Below are 21,643 nucleotides of genomic sequence, written 5' to 3'. Positions count from 1 at the left end.
GTCGTTGAGTTGTGATTAGTTCACTTCCTCAGTCAGTGAATATCTTCAGAATTTCTTAGGATACCGCATTATATTCGCACAAGTATATCATCATCATCATGTCCACTCCACTGTACAGAAAAGCGCTCATCATCGGCGCCACATCTGGAATTGGCGAGACTCTTGCTACCAAACTTGTCTCCCAAGGAACCAAAGTCGTGGTTGTCGGTCGACGCCAGGATCGACTGGACCGTGTCGTTGCTACACTCGGGCCTGACAAAGCCACTGGAGCAAGATTCGACATCACGCAGTTGAAGGAGATCCCGAGCTTCGCATCAAAGATCACGGCTGAGCATCCGGATATCGACTGTATCGTCCTCAACTCCGGCATCCAACGCGCCTTTGACTTTTCTCGGCCTGAGACGGTCGACCTGGATGTCTTGGGGCAGGAGTTGACGACCAACTACACCAGTTACGTGCATCTCACTGTCGCATTCCTCCCGTTCCTGCAGGCGCAGAAGGGACCTACCCATCTGGTCTACATCAGCGCCACACTGGGCATCGTGCCGGGGATGTTGAGGACAGGCAACTACAATGCGTCCAAGGCCGCGCTGCACAACTGGATTCTTGTACTGCGGGAGCAATTGAAGGCGCGTCCCGGAAACAATGTCAAAGTTGTCGAGGTATTCCCACCGGCGGTGCAGACCGAACTGCATGATGAGCGACATCAGCCAGACCTGAAGGATGGCGGCAGCCTCGGCATGCCATTGCAGCAGTTCATCGACGAGGCGTATGAAGGGTTGATCAGTGGCGAGGATCAGTTTGGCGTTGGTCATGCCAAGGCGACAATCAACGGATTGGAGAAGGAAAGGGTGAAAGCGTTTCATGAGATGAGACAGACAGTGGATGGTATTTTGAAGAAACATCTGAAATAAACGACAACTGTATGTTACATTGTAGCAGAATGAAATGCCCCTGTTGTTCTAGATTTCATTGTCCACTTGGTTCACAGAAACAGAAGTGACCTCATTGGACTGGCTCAGGTGAGGTCAAACCATCAGATGATTGCTGAGTGACTACAGAAGAGGCCGGGCCATCCAAACCCGGGGTCACCAAAGCCATGAGAGAACTTACCATCCTGCTGGGTCACCCTAACCCACATTGAATCTCGGCAGGTAACTTCTCATTGCATGAGAGCTGAGAAGGCCCTGTATTGAAATTCGGCGGAAAAAGTCCGGGTGAGTCTATGGAGGCCAGGTGAGGTTGAGCCCTGAGTCCGGACCAGATCACCTGCCTTCTTAGATTCACTCATGCAGAGAAAGATGAGTTAGAGCATTCTTTGTTTTGCTGTCTTTGTCTAGAAAGGCCAGCTCAGAGTCCAGGGCAGACCGTCGTCTTTCCCATCTCTTCATCTCCTCACAGAACTCATTTTCTCCCTTTCGAGACTCGAGAGAAGTTCAAGATATCGGTGGAAGAGCCAGATACATCCCGCCCCGCAATCACGTGCTGATTACAAACACCCCGCCTATGTCGCTCTTCTCCCCGCGGAACCAGAACCGCGAAGACTGTGGAAGGAATTAATCTTCATTGCGAACCTTTTCGTTATTATTGAGTTCAAGTCAATCGTCATTACGTAGCGCATTGATCACTTCTCCAAACTTCGAGCAGCAGCCATGACAATCACGCCTCGCTACCTCACTGGTGATAAGACGGCGCTCAACGAGTTTATCGATAGGTTCGATGTACGTCTGATTCCCTCCAGTGCAAACGGCTGCAGGCTGTCAATTTGTTCGCGTGCTAATTTGATCTTCGTGTCCAGGTATTTTTATTCGACTGCGATGGTTTGTGAGCCCTTGTCTTTCCAGAAACGACCGCACTTTGAGCTTGCAGATCCAAAAAAATCCAATAGGAAGATTCAATTGTCGCATGGTTTCGTTTGCTGAGAATACAACTCGCGTGGCTATATAGGTGTGCTATGGTCTGGAGATCATGTGTTCGAAGGCACAGCTGAGACATTGGAATTATTAAGAAGCAGAGGTACGAGCAATATTGGTGCGCGTATGTACATGATTGTGATTGACTCGACCTCACCCACGCGATAGGCAAACAGGTTGTCTTCGTGACGAACAACAGCACCAAATCACGCGCAGACTATAAAAAGAAGCTTGATGGGTTGGGGATTCCAAGCACAGTGGTATGTTTGGTCGGCGAGCTTCTCCTGATCAGGCGTTTTGGTGGACTTGCACTTCCATCGTGAGATCCAGACTAACGCCCACAATACTTAACAGGAAGAAATCTTCTCATCCTCATACAGCTCTGCCATTTATATTTCGCGTATCCTCAAGCTTCCCGAAAACAAGCGCAAGGTGTTCGTCCTTGGAGAGTCTGGGATCGAACAGGAACTGCGGTCCGAGAATATCCCATTTATTGGCGGCACAGACCCTGCTTATCGTCGTGATCTGAGACAAGAAGACTATAAACTAATCGCCGATGGCGACCCCTCGCTTTTGGACCCTGAAGTGGGCGTTGTCCTGGCCGGCCTGGATTTCCACATCAACTATTTGAAATTGGCGCTCGCGTACCACTACATCCGTCGTGGTGCGATATTTCTGGCAACGAACATCGACAGCACGTTACCCAACATGGGAACGTTCTTCCCCGGCGCCGGATCGATTAGTGCTCCTTTGATCATGATGCTCGGAAAGGAGCCCGTCGCCCTGGGGAAGCCGAGCCAATCGATGATGGACGCAATAGAGGGGAAATTCCAGTTTGACCGCAGTCGCGCATGTATGGTTGGAGACCGCGTCAACACGGATATCCGATTTGGCGTAGAAGGCAAGCTGGGAGGCACCCTGGCGGTCCTCACCGGTGTCAGCACAAAAGACGATATCCTGCATGGTTCTGTGCGGCCGACAGCTTACGTCGATAAGCTGGGTGACCTGCTCGGTACGAAATAACCAAGCTCAGCTCGACAGGCTAAGATTTTGTAGAGCGTGAAAGCCAGAACCCAGAGTCCCAAAAATACCTGCCTGTAGAACCGACGACATAGAAGGCTGTCGGAAAGAGTCATAGTATGTTAATAGACCTAGAGATCGTTCGATATAGAACTCTACAAAGCAGTTGCTTTGTCTTTCTCTCTCTCTCTTTTTCTCTTCTGTATATAATGTTACAGTTTACTTGACAATCGGATCTATACTGGGGTCCTCTTCCAGAAATTCTCGATCGTACATGGTAAAGCCCTTGAGTCTCCACAATGCCAGCATTGCGTCGACAGGGACGGTGCCACCAGGACGGAAAAACAACGCTTGATTGCGGAACCGCGGATGAGATTTTCGGAGTTGTTCGCGATCAGTCTCCGAAAGCAGGACGGACAAGTCGAAGACGGGGACTTTAGTGCCTCGCTGTGGGAGCGTGACATAGTCTGGGAAGACAGACGTGAATGAAGTCGACGGAGATTCAGACGGCAATATTTCACGCGAAGACTCGTCTGACTCCTGAGATGGATGACTTTCACTTTCTAACCTGTCTGTGGATTCGTGAGGAGAATCACTCCCCATGATCAGTATACCGCCGCATTCCATGTTGTCAACCTCCCCCATTGTTTCAATCCCTCAACCAGAGCGGGTAAGGACTTGTCAGCTAGCGCGACAGGAGTCCATATACCGGCGGACTTATTCAAACTCAGGTCAGAGGCCCAAGAAGCTTTTTCCAGTGCCTTGACGGCCTCTTTCCTCATATTCTTCATCACGAAACTGGGCATATCTTCGCGCCAGACCAGATTATTCATATCCCGAGGTGTTAGTGGACCCTTAGGATTCTTCCATCGAAATGGTATCAACTTCTGGAGCGGAGACTTCTTTCCAGAATATTGGATGAATTGCGCTGTAATCTCTTTCAGGAGGAGAAGACGGTATAGAATGCGAATAACGCGAAGATGCAGGGGACCGGCTGTCGACTTCTTCGACTTCATATTATCCTTGTCTCCCGCACCTTGCTCTTGTACGCCAGCGCCTGTTCCAGGTGCAGCTGCTTTCAGCTCATCCTCCAAAAGTCCAACCGGCATGAACCACAGACTCTCCGAACCGGGACGGCGAACCAATCCGTATTCACCTAACAACGCTTTCGGTAGTCGAGAGCCAGTGATAGAGCACATTCTTGGCGGGGATGCGAGAGCTACGGCCCAAGGGTTGCGCCTCAATCGATCAATGTCTTCTTTTTTGGGACGCTTCTTTCTCGTTTTCTCTAGGGGTGTCTTAACCTTGGTAAGGAGGGGAGACTGAGGAAGCAGCCGGGATGGACGGACAGTTTCGACGTTCTCTTTCTCGCCTGTGTCGGAGCCAGCATGATTTTCGTCTCGGACGTTTTCTTCATGGTTGCCTTGCTCTTGTTTATGAGCATCACGGAGTCGGGGGGTGCAGCAAAAGTTCCGACGGAAGAAGTTTCTCGACTGGAGTTGGTGTTCATTGGGAGGTGGGAAAGTTCGGCTAAACAATTGAAGCCGCCATGACGCGAAAGACAGGTGTCGAGCAGAGCATTCCATCTCTGCAGCGCCCAGCGTGACCTCAGCAGTGGACAAACAGCGCGGAGTTCAGGCTGTTTGGAGGTTTTGGTTTTAATCGGAGCTCCGACAGAGCTCACTGCAGACTAACCATTTTTGGTAGTATCATCCAAACCAAGTCGCCCTATCAGAACTTGCGAGGAAAAACGTCGCCATTTTACATTTCTTAAAACAAGCAAGTCCTTTTCTGGTCTTGATGCATTTTGTAAACGATCCTCTTTCTTATCAGATAATTAATCAGCTGCGATGATGTACGTCGACCAAAGTGAACCTGCTTGCTTTTTCAGTTTCAAGAAAAGGCGGGCTTCTTACCCTAATTTCAGAGAATGATGTGATCTCTCTCTCCCTCTCCCTCTTTTTTTTCGCTGCTGACATCCTTTCTTCACGCATGTACTGTTAGTTATGTTGCTAATGTCGAGGCCCATTATCTAGGAGGGCCAATCACCCCTACCAGGCGAAAAGGCATTGTATTGCATTTCGAACAGCAGTCGAATTCTCAGGTAGCCACCCACCAGCTTAACGATGTCTCTTTTCTATCAATTATCGCTCCGATAGGAGATGGGGTAACAGGCATATACTTTTTATAACCAACAGCCGAGGTGTGACAAAAAAGATAGTTAGCATTTACAAGGTGCATGCGGTGTCTTCACCCTTGGTCGTCTCTATTCTATCTTTTTTTTCTTTTCTTTCTCGCTCTGTTTTCAACGGCCATACTCCTGTATAGGTTGAGTCTGCAAACCGCCAAGGGTAAGCTCCGGCGCATGTTGGAACGTAATCACCTACAAACTTCGTATTTTAACATCAGGAATTCGTTTACTTCCTGGTTTCCAATCACACCTGAGCAGTTTTACAAAGATTATCAAGGTATCTGCCAATTACAGTGATAGCATATGCATATTCACCAAGTCCACGGCTGATCTTCACCGATTCAAAAGTTGCACACTTTGATGATGCAAAGTTACCTGATTATTCACCATCCTTCATTAACTCACAGTAATATCGACAGTAATGATGCTGTAATATTGCCATATAGTCACTAAGTTTTGGCAGGATTCACTCTTCTCGCTAAACGAGTATCACCAAGGCATAAATATTGCCCCCCTACCCTTTCTCCTGTCGTTTTATTCTCCCAACTACCCCCACAACCATGCATACCTCTTATAATTATATACCACCATATTCTCTACATAATTGGCATGTGTTTTCGACACTGTAGCTTTGGATCCCGCATCTACAGGTCAAATTAAGAAGGCACTCTGCACCTTTAATGGGAGAATATCATGTTACCGGGGGAGAACGTGCTTTTCCTCTTGAACATTTCTTCATGCCTATTTTATTTTCCTCTCTTTATGGATAATCAACACATCTTTCTTCAAGTCAGAATAAATCCTTTTCATCATGAATCCCTCTGATCTACTCACTGGAATCGCTCTCGTGATGTCTTTCCTTGCTTTGCTCTCAGTAAAGGAGTGGATCCAATATTGATTCATAGACCACGCTTAAAGCGAAGAAGTTTATGAACCTACGTTCTAAGACTTACACTTCTAAAACGAAACAAGATGACGACTTCAACCCGGATCGTCCTCGTCTGCGGTCTCTAGCGCACTATTACAACCAATCTCTTACGCCCGGCTATGGGTGTACCACCAGAAGGTTCTGATGCAACCTCGGAACAACACCCTCCATGCCCGACAATTAGTCGAAATGTCCTAGGGTGAAGGTCGTGTCGCAGACCTCAGGTTAGAGGTATGTATACAGATCACAAAATCGTTTGAAACTCTCTAAATTGGTGGTGGAAAGAAGCAACTGACGACGCTACCCTCCTGAAAGGCCTGTCGACAAACCGATCCTTGCTGTTATAGTCCGTGAAATCAGCCGGGTCTCTGGCTGGTTACTGGCGATTCGCGAACGATTCCTGGATGTGTACTGTCGCGATATTCTCAAGGACAGGGCCAAGGAGGAAACATCAGACGTCACAACAAGGCAGTCCATTCTGCAAACATAGTAGCTGATGTACAGCTATACCTTAACAATCGGAGGAACGCCCACGACGTCTTCACGGACCTATATGGCCTGTCTGCAGGGAAAGCCTCCTTCTTGATCGAGCATCAGAATTCCCATACCACGTTGCAACATATGCCCAAAGAGTGCATTTTTGGTGATGCTTGGCCTGGGTAAAACTTGTATCACATTTAGTGTGTTCCTAAAGGTATGTCCTCCTAAAGCTTTCTGAAGAGATGTTCGCATTCAAATATTTTGTTAGGAGTTCTCAACGTTGACTAATATTATAACAGAAATGGGAAGAATAAAATGGCCTGCGAAAATGCAAAGGACCGACGACGCAGCAGAGGCAAGTCCTATAGCGCTTTATGACATATATAAGTTACACACACAGTCAAGTAGTGGACAGCACTGTATGACGGATCGCTCACACTAAAACGACGTCTACACTGTTGATTGCTCTTGGAATTAAAAACATTGAACTCTCTGCGTCAGGTGTCGGAGTCTGGCTATCTGCGGGACTTAAAGAACTTATTGTTTCCCATGAAAGTCGACGAGACACACAAAAAAATCCAGTTCGGGGTCTGGAAGAATTTCAATGACGCACAAGGAGCGACTCGTTCGGGGGTACCATGTTGTGAGGACGATCGCTAAAGGCACGTCAGAAAATGGCGCCACGTCCCAGAGAAGAATCAATCGGTTGTCTATCGTCACAGAGACCCGCCATCCATCTATTACTTCAGAATTGAGAGTCTATGTAATAAAGAAAAACACAACCGACGATGGATCTTGGCGTTCTCACCAACCTGAGACCAGCGATGTGATTGGAATATATGCTGGAGATCGAGAAATACATGTGCAGCCATATTCCAGGTCCTCTGCCCCAGGCCCGGGCAGTTAATGGAAGTCCTCTTGTTCTGCAATTAAAACCCTTGACATCGGAACGAATTCGGCTGGTCGGTGCCATGTCTTGGTGCAAGGATGAATCGCAGGATATCTGGCATAACCAGACATCTGTCGACTGGAACAGGCGCATATCACTTTCGATTGTTAAATGCCACTTGGCATACTCTTCTGTCCAGATGTTAGCGCTTCGCGTCAGGCGTCTTGATGTCAGCACGGCTGCAGAGAAAATTATTTACGCTTAAGGAGTTGGAAGCTTGTATCCAAATTTCTCAGCTATTATAGGAAATTTGTACGCAACTCTGCAGCTATTGCTGACCCGTTACAGCGCCTCGAAACTCTTTGCTGTCGACGGAGACGAGCACGATAGCAGCCTCCGGAATCAAGGAACCGACGGTATTTTTTTAATGTCACTCTTTCCTCTTAACTACCATGATGAAACCCACACAATAAATAAAGGAACCAATCGAGTCTGGTATGAATCTGCTGCTGTCTGAAACTGGCATCAGTCGCAAGATGGTTGGAAGGCCGTAAGGACAGGGATTCGGCACGCTATCACATGGATGAGGGAGAAGAAGAACCTGTCCTTGATCAAAAGGGGCTGTAGAACGTTGCAACCTTCTGCAGGATCCCTCATCGGCAAAGATCCTCCAGCATTCAGAAGTCATGTATCGAGACTACACAAGAGTTCCGGTACAACGCTCAATTGCGGCAATATAGTCCCAGAGAATTGAAGGCTATCGACGAGTTTGTGGACAAGAACTTAGCTCGAGGATACATTGAAAAATCGACAGCAAAGTGCAGCTCACCCTTGTTACTGGTACCGAAAAAGGGCACGGATGAACTACGAGTATGTGTCGACTTTCGAAAACTGAACGCGATTACTAAGAAGCGAGTACACGCACCCCTTCCCACGGCCGCCTATAGGAATAGGATAGCACAAGCACGATGGTATTCGAAGTACGACATCGAGGAGGCTTTCTACCATCTCCGCATTCGGAAGGAAGACAGACCAAAGACAACCTTTCGCTGTCATCGTGGCACTTTCCAATTCGTTGTCATGCCATTCGGCCTTACGAATGCTCCAGCAGAATTCCAAATCTACATCGAGAATATTCTATGGGAACTGCTCGGCAAGCACGTTACAATACACTTGGACGATATCCTCCTCTTTACCGACGATTTGAAGACGCAAACGCGGCACATATGCAGCAACTTACCCGCCACGCAGTAAACCTCGTAAGAAACAACTGAGGTCAATCGAGCAATAGACATCTGGACAGACGCAGAAGCCTGTGGTTATTGCCGCTATCCGTCGGCCTGAAGTCTGCAACTATCGGGTACCCAGGTGTTTGTTGCATTTATTCAGTGAACTTCCCTGGAGTGCCACCCTACAAGACAATGAAACCCGCATTTTTGCACTGAGGGAGACAGAATATAGAGATGACTTTGGATTTTTTTTTGACCCATCATCTTCGTCCTCACCGTCATCACTATTGTGGACCACAAAAATATATATATATTTGTGAGGGTTAAAAGCCTCTACAACTCTCTTCATGATAAGTTGAAATCTGACCCAGATGAGATTCCTGAGGAATAAGAGGCCTCTTGTTTCAGGGATGCTTTTAGTGTTTCAATTATTGGTTATCCTCTCTTTTCAGCCGTGGAATACAGCACCTGTATGTACAGGACTACTAATATATTTATCCACGTGTAGTATATTTCGAATCGTTTCTCTCTCGCTTTTTCTTTTTCTTTCTTTGGAAGCAAAATAAAAAAGGAAAAACTTTTTTACATTCAGTCTACTCACGTTTGAATTTTCAATTCCTCTTTGTAGAGTTCGAAAATTCAAAAAAGGAGAAGCAATCTTATTGCTACTCTAACTACAAATAGTTTTAAAAATATAGCTGGAAGAAAGTCAAGGTCTATCAGTTCGATTAAACTAAGTACTTTTCTAAAATATACAGGCAAAAAGATGCTTTTCGTATCCTGCGTACCACGGCTGTGCCGTACATTTCCATGGTCGTGGTGTCTAATCGCCCTTAACCCCTTTTTTCCCGGCCCCGAAGCCATCCAAACTAGTCCATCAATGCATTGAACGGGAGCACAATGACGGACTAGTTTAGTTGGAAGAGCAGGTGCAAGTGCCGGTGCTGCCGGACACGGCGCTCACGGAGTTGCCAGACGCAGACGAGCTCTCGGAGACGCTTGAGCCGGTAGAGGAAGACACTTGGCCAGACGAGCCGCTGAAGGAACCAGTAGATCCCGCAGGGCTAGTGGGGACGGACACCGGAATAGTGCTGATGGGAGAGGAGCCGCTTCCCATGTTACCGGCAGGGATCGGGAGAGAGCTCGAGGAGCTTCCGAGAGCAGTACCAGTAGGCACAGCAACGCTCGTAGGGGTGGCAACAGGAATGCTGACACTCGTGCTGACACCAGTAGCAGATGGAGCAGCAGCAACACCAGATGAAGCCGCGATCTTGGGGCTGCTGGAGACACCCGTCAACCAAGCGATGAGGTACCCGCGGATGTCAGCGCTGATGTTCACGTTAACCGAACCAGACAAGAAGGCGGCCAGCTCAGCAGCGGCGTTGGCAGAGAGAGCAACAACGCTCTGACCAGCAGCGCAGACGCCAATCGCACCACGGACAGCAGCACTGATAGAGTTGCCAACGGTTCCGTTCAGGAAGGCTGAGACCTGGGCAATTTCAGCCGGGGTGAGAACAGTAGCTGAGGCGTGGGCCGAGGCACCAATGTAGAGCCAGTAGAGAAGGACTCCCTTTAGCTCGACATCGATAGAGGCACCAGCAAGCCAGGCAGACAGGGAGGCAACAGCGTCGGCACTGAGAGAAGAAGCCAATCCGCCTTTGACAGCGACACTCAGAGCGGCCTTGATGTCAGCATCAAGGTTCGCTTGAGCATCCAAGAACGCCGACAACGAAGCAATGGCGGAAGAGGTGAGGGCACCGCTTGCATCCACGCCCGCAGAAATAGAGGCACCGACGGAGACAGATGCAAGAGCGGTATCGGCCAAGTCGCCGACAGCTTGAACACCGGCCTCCACAGTGCCGTTGATCCAGGCCAGGATAGATGCCTTCAGTGTCGCATCGAGAGCACACTTGGGGCCGTTAAGGTAGGCTTGAAGGGCAGCCTTAACATCCGCAGACAAGGTAGCAGCAACACCACCGGCAGCGCAAACATTGAGAGCAGCCTTCACCTTGGCATCAAGGTCTGCATGGACTGAAAGGAAGGCCTTAAGAGAAGCAATGGCGGAAGCATCAAGGACAACCTCGCCGACGGCCTTGGTGGCGGCAGCAACGATACCATCAAGTGAGACGATCAGGCCACCGTTGGCAGCAATTTGCGACACAACGGGGACATAGGTGGACAGTCCAGCAGCCACATCTGCCGACAAGGTCGCAGAGGCAGCACCGGAACACCAGTCACTGACGGAGGCCTTGATGGTAGCGTTGAGAGAGGCAGCCTGTGAACCACCAAGCCATGCTTTGAGCTCCTCCCTCGCGTCAGCGTCGACAGAGCCTGCCTTCAACCCAATGGAAGCTCCGGTCAGAGCCGCAGCTGCCTTAGCACTAAGGCCAGCAAAGATATTCAAACTGCGGGTGTCGATGTTGAGTGCTTTGACATTGACAGGAGCGGCAACGTCATCGACCACATTGAAACGCCGGTCAAAAGAGGTTGGACGCGCGATGGCGGCGGTCGCCAAGGCAGCGAGGACTAAGGGCGTGAAACGCATCTTGAGAAATACAGTGCTTCCGTAAAAATACAAGAAATGAAAAGCAACGTAACGAATGAACGAATTCAAATAGTGCCTTCAAAAGAGTGGACGGCCTTCTGCAAGCACAGAATGGCAAGGAACGAGAGACTGAGTTATGGATGATGGTAAAAGAAAAAGGACGGAAGCGATCGCATGAAATGGATATATATACACACTCAGGGGCCTCTCATTTAAGCACATCGACTATCATCTGGGGCTCGAAATGCAGCTGAGCGCTGTGTCAGCCAAAGAAGTCCCAGGGGAGTGGGCCTACCCTCCCTAGTGGACAATCGAGGCACATCCAAGAAACTAGTCAACAACTGTTCCATACAGACTCCACTCAGCACAAAGATAGTCGGTATCCCAAGACTACCCGAGTTGGGAAACAATGAGCGGTGACTAGCGAACTGATGTTCTAACTTCTGAAACATTTGCAGGGAACAAAATACAGGCAGGACTCAGATCCGAAGACTTACAGAACGAACAACCCCAAGAGCAGGTGTAGAGCGTACCCTATAGAGGGTACGCCATACAGTGGAGTGCAAACAGAAGAAACAGAAGTCCAAGCCATCCAATCGGATTAGCTGTCAGCGAGATAGTCGAAACAAACGGTCTCTGATCGACAGACCTTATTCTTTTTCGGTTCGCGCCGACCAGTCCAACGTGGTTGACCAGTCACCAGGCTTCCCAAAGCCTTGACAGTTGGGCTTGTAGCCTTGTGGACACATTCAGGTTCATGGAGTCGGTGCCTTCGGAAATATGTGACCTGAGGGCTGGAACCATTGTGGCTGTCACAAACTTGTCTAAAAGGGGGAAAAAGGCGCTCGAAATTGGAATAATTCATAAAGAAGATGCTTCAAGTCTGCAAGCCTCGGTCAACAATAGTGTTGGCACCTAATTATCGAGAGTCAAAAGGATAAAAATAGGAATATGGACGCCGTTAAGACTGTAGCTGGAGAGTCGAGACCGGCCCAAGGGAAATAGAAAGGAGTCTCCAAGTGACTTCATCTTCAACCGGAGCAGGCGGAAAGTATCCGCCTCTCTAGTCAGGAGGAACACACAAAAAAGGTCCTCAAGGCCAGCCTTTGGTGATTGGTATTCTTCGTTCGCTGTCAGGAGTGGAGTGAGACCTGTCAGGCAACCTAGGCCAACTCATTGCCGGTATTGGCATCCGCCGTTAGACTATTCAGCCATTAGACTGGAGCTAGGTAGGGCGTAGGACTCAGTACGGAGTAGCGCGGTGCTGCATCACTAGTGCTCTCTCGTCTCGCAGAATGGTCTTTGTATGGCATAAGCTGAACTGTCAATCCATGACTCCATACAGACTTACAGAGTCCTCCGAACAGGGTAGGCATCACAGAAATATATTTTCGTCACCAGAGAGAATGGAACTATATTCATAGCCAAAAATGTTAACACTCGCATGTTGATGCTTGTCCGTACTGTAGGACTGGACTGTCCAGTTTGCGTTGCTGTGACTTTCAGGAACAGACCCAAATCCACTGTGGACTTTCAGGGAAGTGAAAAGCAACACATAGCCACAACAATAATAATGAGTCCAGCTTCCCAACGATGATGCTGGTCGGGGCGAGGATATTTCCTTTCTTGACACGCCGCGTCGCGCAACGCGAATAACGCGGCAACCGTCAAGTCACGTGACAGAGCAATACAATGACTAAGCAACGGTTGCCCGGGAGATCACTGTTGATACACGAATTCACGTGACTACAGTCCGCGCTAGTATGCAACACTATCTCAACTTCGTCTCAAGCAAAGATAGAGCATCGTAGACGATTGAATCGACCAAACAAGCCGACATTGGAAGCCTCCGTTGGAAACTTTTATCAATGTACTGTAGGGCACGGTGACACAGTATAATATGGCCACTGAGGCTTCCCCCACGCCCATTTCGTCCAGCTACAACACCAGCAGTCTTCACCGACAATCAATGTCACGACAGTTGTCTCGATCCTCGCTTTCCCGGCATAACTCCGGTCGTACCTCGCCTGTATCGAATAACTCGGCATTCAGCAATGGTCCTATGTCCTTTTCCCGACGTTATTCCGCAGGTGATAGCTCCGACGAGGAGGTGCCTGAACCCAAGTTCAGCGCCTCCGTCAAGGCATTGTTGGAAGGAGACGCTCTGAGTTTGGATACTTCTCCACGCCAGGAGACCAGCGCCAAAAGAAACAGCTTTCTTGAAAAGGATCATGGTTCTTTCTCAATGGCTGCTAGACCGGAAAGACACGTTCGAGTTGCTTCTCCTCATGAGCAGTCTACCGGCAGTCCTGCCCCGCGAGTAGTGCGAGTTGGATCTGTGCGAGTGGCTTCGAAAGAAGAAGGCGCAGAATCAGACTGGAGGGAGCGCTCGAATGACTTTATTACCCCGGCGCCACGAACACGCAGTGTCCGAATTACTGGGTCAAGAAGTAGCACACGTTCGCCGTCGTCGATATCACCAACTCAGAAGCGGTCTTCCGAGAAAGACAGCTTAGGCCACATGAACGGTTCAGAGTTCTCCAGCGACGAGAAAAGGGCTCGTACGGATGAAGAATACGCTCCACGATTGGGTACTGCGTCAGTACTCCGGACACGCCCTGGGGAAGAGCCTGGCTTGCATAGTTCACTCCGTGTCAAAAGAGTTGGGAGACTCACCGGCTCATTCCTCAATGGACCTGCCAGGAGAGGAGTCCTGCGAAGACAGAGTGAGGAAAACAATGAGCCCGCACCAGATGAAAAGGAAACTCCAGACAGAGAGTCCGGTTCTCCGAATACAAACAAGGATGAAGTCGGCTCCTCTGAGCAACCTGCCAAAACCTCTACATCACCAAGATTAAGATTGATCGACCCCGAAGAGAAGCCTGGATCAACTGCTCCAGAGTCAAACGACGGACCATTTTCAGGACAGTCCTATGGATCGCAATCTCGATCCACCCCGGGGACAGCTTCCGATGGCTCCTCAAAATCAGCAAGAGCAAGCGCGCAGCCCGTATATAGAGTTCCCCCTCTACCATCCATGCCCGCCACAGAAGATCCAGAAAACGATCCGCCGCCTACATTCAAGAAAGTTAAGTCTTCAGGTTTCAGCCTCTTGAATAAACCTGAAAAGTTTTCTGTCATATATGATGATGACAAAAAGCCTTCCGATGAACCTCCGGCCACCGTCTCGCCCCGAAAGCCCCTATCTACGCGAAGTAGCAACACTCCGCATCGAGCGGCGCCGCCTCCACCACCCAAGATGTCGGTACTGGAGACGGCAACAGCAACGGGAGGTGCAGCGACGACGGCATCGCAGTCTCGCAAGAAGCGGAACCAGGTGTCAATCAACCACAAAGTGTTTACCCGCTTGGATTGCATTGGGCGGGGTGGGAGTTCGCGTGTCTACCGGGTGATGGCAGAAAACTATAAGATCTTCGCCCTCAAACGGGTAAATCTGGAGGATGTTGACCCCCTCACTTTGGCCGGTTATAAGGGCGAAATCGATCTGCTTAAGAAGCTCGAAAACGTTGATCGAGTAGTTAGGCTCTTCGATTGGGAAATCAACTCCGAGAAGCACACTCTCAGTGTTCTCATGGAAATCGGCGAGTCGGATCTGGAAAAGATCCTGACGTATCGCCTCAATGCGGAAGATGCCGTCTTCGACATAAGCTTCACTCGGTACTACTGGAAGGAAATGCTGGAGTGTGTCCAGGCCGTCCACAAGTTCAACATCGTGCACTCCGACTTGAAGCCGGCGAACTTTCTTCTTGTTCAAGGCCGACTGAAGCTGATTGACTTTGGCATTGCAAATGCAATCCAAGACAACACTGTGAATGTGCATCGCGAGCAGCAAGTTGGAACGCCTAACTACATGTCTCCGGAAGCCCTGATCGACTCCAACGCCGCCCTGGGTCTGCCGGCAAGCGTGGGGAAGATGATGAAATTGGGTAAACCCAGTGACGTGTGGAGTCTTGGATGCATCCTGTACAAGATGGTTTATGGGCAGCCGCCATTCGCCCGGATCGCAAAATACTATGAACGGATCATGGCGATTCCCAATCCCAAAGTTGCGATCGAGTTTCCGGCCTTTGCCATTGGAGGGGTGACTGTTCCTCCGGGGCTAATGCGCACCATGAAACGGTGTCTGCAACGGGATCAGACACTTCGCCCGACGGTGGAGGAGCTTCTTAGCGACCGGGATCCATTCCTGTATCCTGAGGCGCAGCTGGAAGGAACCGTCCCTGTTTCTCAGGAGATGTTGAGCCGGATCTTGACGAACGTAGTGAATCACTGTCGGATCCGTGGCATCCCCAAGGACGAAGAAGTCGCTGCATGGCCAGCCGGGTTTTTCACGAAGATCAAAGCTGCACTTGAAGACGACCAAAACCGTTAACGTGTCCACTCTTGACGATTCTCTTTTCGTTTTTCTTTTTCTTTTTCTTTTCTTTTCTTGGAGCTTGGGTTCATCATTTTTTGGGGGCGTTTCTTGTCCTTGTCTGTGTCGGATCTTTTTTTGGCACCTGATGGAATTGTCTTGGATTGGTTTGGGTCTTGACTGGGTTACTTACTTACGTCTTTGGCTTATGTATGTCTCTTGGGTGCATTCAAGCGTTGCATGTTCAGGATATACTTTTGTTTGTGTTTGTGTTGCATTGCAGCGGCGCCTGTTGGTTTCCGGCTGTAATAATTTTTGTCTTTTTTCCCCCCTTTCTACTTCTTGTCTATATTTTGAATTTTCTTTCTTTTTTTCCCTCTCTTTTTTCTTTTTTGCTTTCGCCCTTGAATACGAAAAGTGTGAGGATTCTATACGTTTATGAGTCATGTTCGAGTGCGACTGGCTTTTCTTTCTTTCTTTCTTTCTTTCTTTCTTTTCCTCCTCTCCAGGCGTTATCTCGCTGCATGCAAGATTTCTGTCTGTCGCTTGATACAGATTTTCCTTTGTGTATGTTTCTTGAGTCGATACTATAAATTTAATGAATCTGATTTTTTTTTCTCTCGGACTCGATTTTTATCTTTATGGCTCCATTTCAGTGCCTTGAGAACGTATTTGTGCCATAATAGTCCATACCAGTGACGATTGATTCAACCACTTATTATACATGAGTTATTAAGTAGCAAGACTGAAAGTCTGAGACACCATTCCCCTGGGAACTTCATTGAAGTGGACCAACCGAGTTGCGGCGGTTTAAATATTTTTAGATCCCCGGACGGTCCCGTCCCTTCGAGCCGGAGTCATTTCCGGCAATCTCTCCGATGCGGAACCTGTACTCCGCACGTTAAGTCTGTACAGTACCACTTACCTCCATAACTATTAGCGACTTTTCACTCTTTTTGCCCTTTACCTCTGGCAAAGAAAAAAAAAGGGGAGGGGCATAAAAAAAAAGGGGACAACAATGGCGGCGTCAATAAGGGCCAATTGTCGGAAAGTGATCTGTATTGGAAGAAATTATGCGTAAGTTGACTATGCCAATGCCATTAATTCATTCATTCATTGCACTGTACTCCTCGCGCTCTTTGTTTGCGATGCTCGAGTCCTTACGCTGTATGCGGTCTGCGAAATTGGTGCCAAAAAAATAAGAGCGCAATTTTTTCGCTGTCTTGCTAATCCTCTCTCTTCTTGACGATTAGAGACCACATCGCGGAACTCAACAACACACGACCAAAGCAGCCGTTTTTCTTCCTGAAGCCGCCGTCGTCCATCCTCCTACCTGGCCAGGGACCGGTATTGCGCCCCAAGGGCGTCAATCTACACTATGAGGTGGAGTTGGGTCTCGTGATGGGGCGTACTGTGCGGGACTTGGACCCGGAGGATCACAAGGGAGCGCTTGATGCGATTGATAGTGAGTCTGCAATGGCCATTTCCCCTCTCGCTGTCCCTTGTCAAATTCGCGATTAGCGACTGACCCTTCTGGCTTCTATTAAGGCTACGTCCTTGCCATTGACATGACTGCACGCAACGTCCAAGACGAGGCCAAGCGCAAAGGTCTGCCCTGGTCGATCGCCAAGGGCTTCGACACCTTCCTGCCCATCTCGCAGCAGATCGCCAAATCGCGGATACCGGATCCTCACGATGCCTTCCTGCGCCTCTCGGTAGGCAATGAATTGCGCCAGGCAGACTCGACCGGTCTGATGCTGTACCGCATCCCGAGGCAGTTGGCTGATATCTCCCGCGTGATGACGCTCGAGCCAGGCGACCTGGTTCTGACGGGCACGCCGAAAGGAGTCGGCGAAGTGAAGTCGGGAGATGTTATGAAAGCGACGATCGAGGTTGGAGGCCAGGTGTTGGAGGAGGGGACAATCGAGGTTGAGGTCAAAGACCGCGACGGCCGGTATGAATTCAAGGAGACTTAAACAATGGTCCCGACTCGGGAAAGAGAAAGAACTGGTCTATATATACCCTCTGTATTTTAAATACGGTAAATACATACACAATTAAAAGCCCTGCATCAGCTAACTCAGATAACTATCATGCACGGCAGTAAATCTGAATGTCGCTTTGATATTGTGATCCATTACATCTCATTGCCTGGCGATTGGGCTCCGTTGAACATGTTGTCAATTGTCGTTATCCTCTCCAAGCGGACGCTTGGAGATATGGTGCCTCTTTCTTTTCTTTGATTTCCTTTTGCCATACTCTGGCCATGGTACAACCCCTTTTGTCGCCTCTTGCATTGCGTTTATAATATTTTTATTGCGTGCAGAACGCTGTCGACAGAACATCTCCAGGGTGCTCCATGTCCATCCAGCTCCCTCCAGGGATCGTTCCAAGGACAGTTTGATATTCCCATCCCTAAGACCTTCATAGAACGCCTCCACGATGACACCCTCTTGCTTCCGTCGAGGAAGCTGTGATCGAATGCGTTCTGCCATTAAAAAATATTCAGCAAGGCTTTTTTCGTTCTGCTTTAAACCTTCGAGGTCGCATTCGAGACTTTGGTTTTGATTCTCGGTCAACTTCTGGGATAAAGGCTTTGACAGCAGTGGAGATTTGGTCCTGGTATCTACATTTTGTAACCCAGTTACTGGCTGAGTTGACAGCGGTCGTGGAGATGGAAGAATCGAGCCATGTGAAGGCATTGAGTCGGGAATCATCGTTATTGACTCATCTCGATTGTCTTGAGGCTTAGAAACACTCATTTCCGGATTCTCGCAATGCATATCTTCTGACAAAGCGGTGCTGACACAGGATGGCCTCTTCAAACCTGCGGCGTTTTCATACTGTTGATTGCGTCCTTCAGATGCATCGTTAGTCAATTGAAGGCAATAGAATAAAGTTCATAGTAACAAAAACGCATCAACTTCCAGGCATGTAATATACTACTACTATATATATCCGCATACGTACTCGTATCTGCAGGTTCCTGAGACAATTCTCTCCCTGCATCCCCTTGCGAGTAGCGTATCACTTCCTCAAGAGGCCCGCGCGATGCTTCGATATGCTTCTGGACAATCAATGCGCATTTGTTCTCAACATTGCTGAGACCGGCTCGTAGCTCAGCGCCATCGTCTTCGATGGCTTTGACACGCAAATTCAGTGATTCGATACTAGCTCGGAGCTCCGTCGTCTCATCATCTTTTTTCGATCCAATCTGCAAAGCAAGATCGGTAGCTTTGGAAAGGTTTTCCTTCAGGGACTTGATTTCATCCCTGAGCGCACGATTGTCCTTTTCCAATCTCTCGACACTCCTTTCGAGATTGGAACAGTTCTGCTGGACTGCAAGAGTCGTCTCGTTGGCAGTAACAACATCTAATCCAATGCAATCGATTCGATTTACAAGATGTATATTCTCTTGACGGAGGTGGTAGGCCCAAAGCAGGGAGCTTTTGTTTGTCGATGGATCGGGGTGATCCAGGGGAGCCATGGGTATCCAGGATGGCAAATTATGAATTATGAGCAGCTTGGCAGTCAGTTATCTAAAGCGAGACAATGGAATCCCTTCCTTCGACGAACGTCGAGGATATGAACAAAGTACGGGTCCGTCCCTGAGGGAGAAGAACAGCACCCGGACGTGTTCCACCAATGCGGAAGGCGCAGAATCGGGAAGGAACAACAGCCCACGGCGAGCATATTTGGAAAGAACGGTAACATGACTACGTGAGCAGACCTAAGCTATCAACAGAAAGAAATGGCATTTACCTCTATCTATTGCAAATGAATCAGGTATGCAACCACCTCATGTCATTATCATTCATTCGTCCGTTCGCCCAAACTGCCTCATTTGTTCATGTCTTGAGAAAGGACAATCAAAAGCGCCCGAACGAAGAGATGTCATTCGCTTATCCTGTGATCAAGTATGACAGATTCATGCTTAACCAAAGGACAAAGCTAGGGTACAGAGCGAAGAAGGAAATCCAGATGGGAACCGTAAATATGAACGCGCGAACAGGCAAAAAGATCTGGACGAGAACAAGAGACTACAAAAGAAATTGGCGGCCGTGGTAGGGAACGAAGACGCAAGACGGGAAAGCATTGTACATGAGCTTTCAGCCTTGTATCCTCGGCAGACCGCTGTAAGGAACAATTACATGCGGTACACTAGGAAAGCCACTTTTTGAGAATCTGCCAAAACCAGTGAGCTCCACGCCCAGACTGGCTCCTAATAATGTCTCCCTTTTCTCAAGTCCAGAACCAAGAGTACACGACCTCTTGGATCTGCCTGAGACAAAGAGAAACAGGGAATCGGGACGTAAGTCGTTTAGATCAGGTCTGCAGGCAGCTGTCAGCATCCAATTACGCATCACAGTTGATCGAGTAGTCTCCCACTTACCAGCAACGTTCATGGGCATCTCCTCGATCTGGGTGTTGTAGAACTGCTCAATCTCGCGCATCATACGGACATCATCAGCGGTGACAAAGTTGATAGCAACACCTTTACGACCGAAACGACCACCACGACCAATACGGTGGATGTAGTTCTCACGGTTGGCGGGCAGGTCGTAGTTGATGACCAGAGAAACTTGCTGGACGTCGATACCACGAGCCAGCAGGTCGGTGGCGATCAGCACACGGGAGGATCCAGAGCGGAACTCCTTCATGATAACATCGCGCTGGGACTGCTCCATATCACCGTGCATGGCAGAGACAGTGAAGTCACGAGCCGTCAGCTTGTCGGTAAGCCAGTCGACCTTCCGGCGGGTGTTGCAGAAAATGACAGCCTGGGTAATCGTGACGGTCTCGTACAGGTCGGACAGAGTGTCCAGCTTCCACTCCTCCTTCTCGACGGCAATGTAGAACTGCTTGATACCTTCGAGGGTAAGCTCGTCCTTCTTGACCAGGATGCGGACAGGGTCACGCATGAACTTGGTGGTGACCTCGAGGACATCCTGAGGCATGGTAGCGGAGAGCAGGACGACCTGGGTCGACTGAGGAAGGAGCTGGAAGATGTCATAGATTTGCTCGGTGAAACCACGCTACACGGGGTTAGTGGCAGTCGTACAGGGGGGCTAGATCGGACGAGAACTTACAGAAAGCATCTCATCGGCCTCATCGAGGACAAACATCTTAATCTGGTCGGTCCGGAGGACACGGCGCTGGATCATGTCGTGGACACGGCCGGGAGTACCAACGACGACCTGAGGGCCGTCCTGGAGAGCCTTCATGTCCTCACGGACATTGGTACCACCAATGCAAGCATGGCACTCAACGCTCATGAAGTCACCAATGGCAACGACGACCTTCTGGATCTGCTGGGCAAGCTCACGGGTCGGAGCCAGGATCAGGGCCTGGCAAGCCTTCAGGGAGGTGTCGATCTTCTGCAGGGCGGAAATGGAAAAGGTGGCAGTCTTGCCGGTACCGGACTGAGCCTGCGCGATGACATCGTTGCCTAGAGACAGGTGTTAGACTGCATCCTTCAATAAATGGATAATCCAGTTGTGAAACCTACCCCTAATGACAGGCATGATAGCACGCTGCTGAATAGCAGAGGGGCGCTCGAAACCATAGGCGTAGACACCTGATCGCTATCAGTTTCATGCCCAAGAGCGGCCTTCTACCCCACCATGTTGAACTTACCTCGAAGCAGCTCAGGCTTCAGGTTCATAGCATCGAAGGAGTCGGTGATCTCGTCATAGTTAGACTCAATCTGTCCTGTTGGATGCAAAACACCAGGTTAGCGATCATCAGTCTTGTCGTTGGGTGGGAGAAAAAAGTGCAGATCAAGTGTTGCCACAGGTGAAATCTCACGAGTAGCTGCACGAAATCGCCCAGAAAATTGGAGAGATGCATACCCTCAGGGACCTCCTCCAAACCCTTTCCAGAAGAAGCCATGATTGTAGCTGTTGCGTTGGGAGATCACAGGCGTGTGCTGTGATCGGTCGACAGTGGGGTAGATGTTGCGTTACAGGCGAAGAGCGTGGAGCCACAAATCCCGAAGGATGTGCTGTAGCAGCAGTGCGCGACGAGAAGAGGCGTTTCGTAGACTAGAATCACGGCTCTCTATGGCAAGAGA

At 49.3% G+C, this 21,643-nt stretch overlaps 8 protein-coding genes across 8 annotated transcripts; 4 read left to right on the top strand and 4 right to left on the bottom strand.

Moving 5' to 3' along the window:
* Positions 1–98: 98 nt before the first annotated feature.
* Positions 99–3,028, top strand: T310_0445 (4-nitrophenylphosphatase; the record flags this gene model as incomplete). The annotated part of the gene is made up of 8 exons (XM_013476723.1): positions 99–888; positions 967–1,022; positions 1,617–1,721; positions 1,799–1,820; positions 1,948–2,037; positions 2,082–2,173; positions 2,268–2,925; positions 2,970–3,028. The coding sequence occupies 8 exons, from the start codon at positions 99–101 to the stop codon at positions 3,026–3,028; spliced, it is 1,872 nt and encodes a 623-aa protein (XP_013332177.1).
* A 124-nt stretch (positions 3,029–3,152) lies between these two features.
* Positions 3,153–4,631, bottom strand: T310_0444 (uncharacterized protein; the record flags this gene model as incomplete). Its single annotated transcript, XM_013476722.1, has 3 exons — positions 3,153–3,505; positions 3,643–4,426; positions 4,629–4,631. The coding sequence occupies 3 exons, from the start codon at positions 4,629–4,631 to the stop codon at positions 3,153–3,155; spliced, it is 1,140 nt and encodes a 379-aa protein (XP_013332176.1).
* A 3,326-nt stretch (positions 4,632–7,957) lies between these two features.
* On the top strand, positions 7,958–8,675 carry T310_0443 (uncharacterized protein; the record flags this gene model as incomplete). Its single annotated transcript, XM_013476721.1, has 2 exons — positions 7,958–7,971; positions 8,069–8,675. The coding sequence occupies 2 exons, from the start codon at positions 7,958–7,960 to the stop codon at positions 8,673–8,675; spliced, it is 621 nt and encodes a 206-aa protein (XP_013332175.1).
* An 888-nt stretch (positions 8,676–9,563) lies between these two features.
* T310_0442 (Cell wall protein) lies at positions 9,564–11,195 on the bottom strand (the record flags this gene model as incomplete). The annotated part of the gene is made up of 1 exon (XM_013476720.1): positions 9,564–11,195. The coding sequence occupies one exon, from the start codon at positions 11,193–11,195 to the stop codon at positions 9,564–9,566; it is 1,632 nt and encodes a 543-aa protein (XP_013332174.1).
* A 1,969-nt stretch (positions 11,196–13,164) lies between these two features.
* On the top strand, positions 13,165–15,588 carry T310_0441 (Checkpoint protein kinase; the record flags this gene model as incomplete). Its single annotated transcript, XM_013476719.1, has 1 exon — positions 13,165–15,588. The coding sequence occupies one exon, from the start codon at positions 13,165–13,167 to the stop codon at positions 15,586–15,588; it is 2,424 nt and encodes an 807-aa protein (XP_013332173.1).
* Positions 15,589–16,643: 1,055 nt separating this feature from the next.
* On the top strand, positions 16,644–17,546 carry T310_0440 (Fumarylacetoacetate hydrolase family protein; the record flags this gene model as incomplete). The annotated part of the gene is made up of 3 exons (XM_013476718.1): positions 16,644–16,647; positions 16,826–17,035; positions 17,161–17,546. The coding sequence occupies 3 exons, from the start codon at positions 16,644–16,646 to the stop codon at positions 17,544–17,546; spliced, it is 600 nt and encodes a 199-aa protein (XP_013332172.1).
* Positions 17,547–17,750: 204 nt separating this feature from the next.
* On the bottom strand, positions 17,751–19,057 carry T310_0439 (uncharacterized protein; the record flags this gene model as incomplete). Its single annotated transcript, XM_013476717.1, has 2 exons — positions 17,751–18,427; positions 18,541–19,057. 2 exons carry the CDS (start codon positions 19,055–19,057, stop codon positions 17,751–17,753), a joined length of 1,194 nt encoding a protein of 397 aa, XP_013332171.1.
* Positions 19,058–19,679: 622 nt separating this feature from the next.
* On the bottom strand, positions 19,680–21,462 carry T310_0438 (RNA helicase; the record flags this gene model as incomplete). Its single annotated transcript, XM_013476716.1, has 5 exons — positions 19,680–20,606; positions 20,661–21,019; positions 21,080–21,148; positions 21,208–21,282; positions 21,423–21,462. The coding sequence occupies 5 exons, from the start codon at positions 21,460–21,462 to the stop codon at positions 19,680–19,682; spliced, it is 1,470 nt and encodes a 489-aa protein (XP_013332170.1).
* Between the last annotated feature and the right edge of the window lie 181 nt (positions 21,463–21,643).

This window comes from Rasamsonia emersonii (assembly GCF_000968595.1).
Source record: "Rasamsonia emersonii CBS 393.64 chromosome Unknown ctg1118621759677, whole genome shotgun sequence".
Lineage (NCBI taxonomy): Eukaryota > Fungi > Ascomycota > Eurotiomycetes > Eurotiales > Trichocomaceae > Rasamsonia > Rasamsonia emersonii.
This window is presented reverse-complemented; position numbering and strand designations above follow the sequence as displayed.